We start from the raw sequence: 6,000 nt of genomic DNA on the forward strand, positions 1-6,000 counted from the left end.
TATATTTATTTACCATGTTATAGAACAAGAACACCGTCTAACAATGAATACACTAAATCCTCCTTTCTCACCACTCCAACATAAATCGTTCTTTCTTCACAATGTTACCTCAATGTAATCTCTTATACCTGTATACACGTCAAATTCACACCAACAAAAGTGCAACAAAAAAACAGTCACAAGTGTATTTAGATATGAAATAGACTAGCTGCTTTATTGTCATGGTAATGTTCTGTACAATCAACAGATTATTGAGGCGCTTATGGTTCCATTCAGATTCATGACCATCTTCCTTTGCTTGTACTGAGACACACAGTCTTAATCCTGAAACCCTGCTACAATCACACAAGCTTTACAAATCACCAGCAGGCATGACGCTAATCTTGGAAGGAATAATCATCTCGACATGTGTGGGTCCATATTTACAAATATCATTTACAGAAACTGCACCTCATAACATGCGTGACTACAGATTCACAAGATTAAACAGCAGAGTCAAGCAACTGTTGATGAAATGCATTGCTCTGGTAGTGTAATAAAACAGCAGCATGAATTACACCGATAGACAATTCTGTGGTTCCATTATTGCATATAGACAGCTTGTCTTAAGTCCGATTCTGAGCCTGTGATACAGATGAGTTTAGACGTTAAAATGCAGATAAAAGACAAGCTCATTCTTGTGTGGTGGTCTGGGTGGGCTGCAGACAGTGTTTCTCAGTACCTCCCTGCATTTATCAGGAGTCACAATCTCAAACGGAGGGATTAGACTGATGCATAAACTGGTCCTCCGGTCGTGCCTGTGCAATTCAGTCCAGTTATTCATTCAGAGTCCTGCAAGGAGAGAAGACAATGCAGATAGATAGTTACAATCTTTTATTATTAGCTTAGCTTCCGCTTCCACAGTACACAATATAGTCTTTGCCAGAGAAATTAATTAGGTTTTCACGCTGAAGAGATGGTGATATAAAAGGATGTAACAATAATATTCCAAGCAGATAATTGTGTCTTTCCAAACCAGAGGTAACTTTACAGCATATGCACAAACAAGCTGAACATGTATCAAGTAAGTCATAATAAAGAGGAAGATATAGGTTTATTAAGAATAATGATTTGTGCCCACTCAATTGATATAAATATTACAAACTCTTAATGTTACGATATATAGGAAGGATTCTCTCCAAAATGATAGAATCTTTGTTTTTTGCCATAGCTAGAGCCATCTGATATCCTTTGCTGACATAAGAGCTGTGACAAGTAGTTGATTAATTTTTTAGTTGATTAAGGGGAAATTAATCAGCACATCTTTCGATAATCCAAGTTTCTACATCGGCTTGGAGATTGAAACATCTCATTTCCTGTCATCTCTTTATTGGTAGCATCAGGTAAAGGCATCAAATGCACCCCATACACTTGGAAGGCATTTTCTAAGCCATTGTGAATTGTTTGTTACTGAAACTTGAGATCCTTGCTGAAGATGTGTGTTGCAGGGTTTAATAAGTTATAATGATCGAGTTCTTAGGTCAGGCTCTACACTGGTAGATTCAGGGAAACTCACCCTTCTGCCAAGTTGTTCTCCCTGCGTATGCTCCCAAAGCCTCTATATCCTCCCTGCCTCCTTCAGTCTGGCAATCAGGTCGTCCACCGTCTCCACCTTCACCCCCGCCTGTCTTTGGGCAGGCTCGTCCACCCTCAACACTTCCAACCGTGACGTGATGTCCACCCCTAAGTCTGCAGGCTTCACGTTGGCTATCTTCTTCTTCTTGGCTTTCTGAAAGTAGGGAAACACAGGAGTGGGATAAAGAACAGATTCTGTACTATTTGTTTTTAAAAAGTACCTGTCAATCAAACTATGATGAATATTGAATGCTGAATAGAGTGGAGCCCTAAACTGAGCTCCAGGCGTTTTATAGTTTCTGAATAAAATACCAAGGTCATTCCTAAAAACAAGAATATGTCTGGCTTTGTTTCTGCCTCCTGCATTTCTGAACATATTTTCCGGCTACCTACCATGATATTGGGCAGGGTGGCATATCTGGGAGTGTTGAGTCGAAGGTCTGCAGTAATCACTGCTGGTGTGTTGATCTTAACAGTTTCCAGGCCACCATCAATTTCTCTCACTACTTTAATCTTGTCTCCTTCCATTGACAATTCTGATGCAAAAGTACCCTGTAATTATAAGGTAAAGCACAAATACATGACATTAAATACAAACAAAATCATTGTTGCCAAAACAGGAACAGGAACATTTCTGACCATGCTTTGGAAAGAGCGAACAAAAATAGTGTAAGAGAGCCACACTTGGATTGTAACTAATCCTGGGGATATGTGTCTTAAGAATTAACCAATTGACTATAAAATGTCAGGTAACAATTGTAATAATATCCGACTATATATATATCTAAATATAGGTAACTTTGGGGATTAGCTTGTTAAAATTTGATTACGACTATCTACCTATTGAGGCCTCACACAGAAAGCTTACACTGAGAGATAATGTATCAACAAAGAGCTCCATCTATTGGTCAGCCAGTGGAAATTGCCCTCCACTGTCCAAACAGCGTTTGACCTGCTGATCTGTGCAGGATCACTGTAGCTCTTACCGACTCAAACTAGTCTCCGCTTACTTCGATAGAGCAGTCTGTACAGGGGCATAGCCTGACCTCACCACTGCTGCATTACAAGAATTATTAACTGTGTTGATCTAATTTAGAGCAATCCCAAGTAACGGGCTGTTCTTAAGTTAAAACTCACCTGAGGCCAGTCCAGTAAGGCTGCTGTCATCTGACCAGTCTGATTGCAGTCATCATCGATGGCCTACAGGAGCAACACAAGTCATTTCATTACAACAACATTGGTGTGGATGGTTTCATCACCGTATGAGAGCAGGAAGTGTTTTTTTTGTAATAACCTGTTTGCCGAGGATGACGAGTAGAGCATCCTCCTTCTTGGCCAGAGCAGCCATGATCTTAGAGACCTGCAGGGGTCCCAAATTCTCATAGTCTTTGCCAGTCACTTCCACGTGAATGCCACGGTCTGCTCCCATGGCAAGGGCAGTACGGATGGTCTCCTAAGAGAGGGGGGAAAGAAAAGAAAGAACTGGTTTGAATAGAGTTGAAATATTTAGGTTGTGCTGCTCCCCAATTAAAAAAGTTATCAGACCCACAATAACTTAAACACAATATGGTATCTAATAAATGCAACATTTACTTTTTTAAATATCAGTAGGTAATTACAGTATGACTAACTTAACATTGTGGACTATAAATCCTGTATATATATATATATATATATATATTGGTGATTTAAACTATTCTCAGTTTATATACTGTACATTAAATCATTTTTTCTGTATTACAAAAAGCATAATATAAGCAATTATAGGACTGCATTTTGGTTTGGTGATATTTACAAATGATTTACAATAATTGTTATTGTTCTAAAGATAACTGAAACATACGGAAATTAAACATTTAAATAAGCTTTTAAATAAATCAAACCACACTGCCTAATTATGCTAAATGTATGATGATTTTAAAGTAGTACCCTCTAATTGTTTATAATGTATTAGTACTTGTGAAATGATATCCATTCTACAGCATGATTCGGCTAAACCATTATGAAAGATAGAGCTGAAGTCCAGCAAAAGAAAACGATTAAACAGTGGAACTACTATAAATAACTTCTCTAAAGTAGTTCCAGCTCACCCACCATTGCTTGCTGTGGCCCGCAGCTGACCACCACAACCTCCTTAATAAGCTTCTTCTCCTTCATCTTGACCGCCTCCTCAACAGCGATCTCACAGAAGGGGTTCATTGAGTGCTTAACTCCATCCGTCACCACGCAACTGTTGTCGGGCTTCACACGAATCTGAGAGGGGAACAAGACCGCAGGACAGAGTCACTACAGGGGTGCTAGAAGACAAACAATCCAGATAACCTGGATTCAGGGGCAAACTGTCAGACACAAAGACAGAGACTCACACAGAAAGAAAGCACAATGTCTAAACAGGCAAGACATGGTAAATGAAAGAGAATACATTTGCTTGAGGGTATTAAACATGGAATCTGGATAAAGGTCTGCTGTTTCATTAGTAGGACAGAAGTATATATTATGGACATTCAAATAAAGTATGTGAATGTTCATTTGCAGCTAGAACAGGAATCTGCATGAAGGGTTTTAATCCTATTCTGTGATAATAGCAAGAGAGAGGTCTGGCGATGAGGCTTAGCTAACAGCTCACGTTTCACCTGATACCGAAGGCATTTGATCTGGTTAAGGTCAGGCCTTTGTGCCGGGCCATATAACTTCTTCCACCTCTAACTGGAAGAAAAAAAATGTGTGGACCACCAGACAGTGCATGCTGTTTGTATGTTCTGTGTCTATTGGCATTGGGCTTCAGCTTTAAGATGTCCCAGAAACCGATTCAAGGGACCTGGCTAAAATCACTGAAAAACAGCCACTGACCATATAAGAACACAGAAATATTTGTATGGCCATATAACAAACCTGTATCATTTAACTTTATGTTCTAAACATATGCAGAATAACAGTTACAAATTCATGTATTTGAGCTCAATTGACCTAGTTAAGTATGTGAAATATAAGGGTGGGAGCATAAAAATGAATAATTCACAACAATAAATTATGAGACATCGCAAATCATATGCTGATTCTAGATGACTTTTATATCTGACATAACAGCATACATTCAACATATTCCCCCCCAAAAAAAACTTTTAAAAGAAGCAACTTTCCTAAATCAATGTATTTTAATCATCTGACTGATAACCAGAGAGCAGAGGGGAGAGAAGTGAGTATTGAACACTGACACTGCACATGTGCATGAAACAGCTGCAAACACATTTTATGATGTGCTCAATCTGAGTGCCAGTATCTTTGCTGAAAATGTGAAATGATATTGACCTTACAATGATTATGTGACTTCAACATTGTCTTGCAGACTTAAGACGGGGGGAAGCTGATCTAACAACTAGAAGGACATGCCAATTGTTAAGACTAAAATTAGGTAACATCATTTTTAAATGATTTGCTTTACAGCTGCTCAGTTAACCTACAAAAGCTCATGCATTGCAACAATGGTGACAATAATCTAGCTGCAAATAACTCCTCTCTGTCATCAACCAAAAGTCACTCCAACTGCTGCAAACTTCTTACTTTCTTTGGTTTTTAGTTGAGAAAAGTACAACATAACACTACCCTTATTTAAAGTACATGTTTTATTTAACTGTATCCATTGTACTATTTGTACTATTGCCTTTCGTCGTCTGTCTCCATGTCTTATTTAACCTTTATTTGTCTCACTTAGTTTGGCTTTGTGTTGTGAAATGGACTTGTATCCGGCATTTGCTTTGCTAAATCTCCTTTTAACTGTGCTTTATAAAAAAAAAAGGTATTATTATGTTGTTATTATGCAGGTTATCTGTCAAGAACGTCAATAGTTATGTTACTTAAGCTATGATAATGTGCCACAGCCAGCTGGTATCAGGAGGCTAACGTTAGCTACACAGAAAGTCAACTGACTGAGTACAGAAAAAGAGTCTTTCAAACGTTAATACGCCCGTCGAGACATCAAAACGATATTACCTTAACGGCGTAGTCAATAACTCGCTTAACTCCAACGAGGACACGTCCAGACATTATTGCTGAAACGTTTATCAATGCAGAAGTAGACAGCTAAAGAAACAGTGTCACCGCAGTGAACCTTCACCCAAGGAGTAGAGGTCGGACATATTTTAGGGTGACACCAGAGTGGAACGCCTCCCGTTCCAGCCAACAGAAAACGGACAAGAGTAACCAATCTCTACGCGGATTCGCTAAGAAGTAGTTTAAAGCCGTTGTTAAATTAAACAATAAGTCACCAAGTACATTGGTGGTTTTTGTCAAATAAATTGAATTTAGGATGTTTGGAGAACGTCTTAAATCCACATTAATTCCCATGATCTACTATCGTTATTGTTTACATTACTGAAACTGTGGGAA

General features: G+C 38.6%; 1 protein-coding gene across 1 annotated transcript; it reads right to left on the reverse strand.

Annotated features, from left to right (window-relative positions):
* Nucleotides 1–187: 187 nt before the first annotated feature.
* etfb (electron transfer flavoprotein subunit beta) lies at nt 188–5,750 on the reverse strand. The gene is made up of 7 exons (XM_034103189.2): nt 5,605–5,750; nt 3,709–3,867; nt 2,909–3,067; nt 2,752–2,814; nt 2,008–2,166; nt 1,556–1,768; nt 188–831 (listed from the first exon to the last, which is right to left on the reverse strand). Exons 1-6 carry the CDS (start codon nt 5,656–5,658, stop codon nt 1,598–1,600), a joined length of 765 nt encoding a protein of 254 aa, XP_033959080.1. The 5' UTR covers nt 5,659–5,750; the 3' UTR covers nt 188–831; nt 1,556–1,597.
* Between the last annotated feature and the right edge of the window lie 250 nt (nt 5,751–6,000).

The sequence above is a fragment of the Pseudochaenichthys georgianus genome, chromosome 16 (assembly GCF_902827115.2).
Source record: "Pseudochaenichthys georgianus chromosome 16, fPseGeo1.2, whole genome shotgun sequence".
Classification (NCBI taxonomy): domain Eukaryota; kingdom Metazoa; phylum Chordata; class Actinopteri; order Perciformes; family Channichthyidae; genus Pseudochaenichthys; species Pseudochaenichthys georgianus.

Bases quoted from the DNA above. Each gene is read 5' to 3' on its own strand.
- etfb (XM_034103189.2), bottom strand. From the start codon at position 5,658: ATGTCTGGACGTGTCCTCGTTGGAGTTAAGCGAGTTATTGACTACGCC. The intron at 2,167-2,751 runs GTGAGTTTTAAC...TTATAATTACAG, and splicing joins CCTTACTGGACTGGCCTCAG to GGTACTTTTGCATCAGAATT. The intron at 1,769-2,007 runs GTAGGTAGCCGG...CCCTACTTTCAG, and splicing joins CCACCCTGCCCAATATCATG to AAAGCCAAGAAGAAGAAGAT.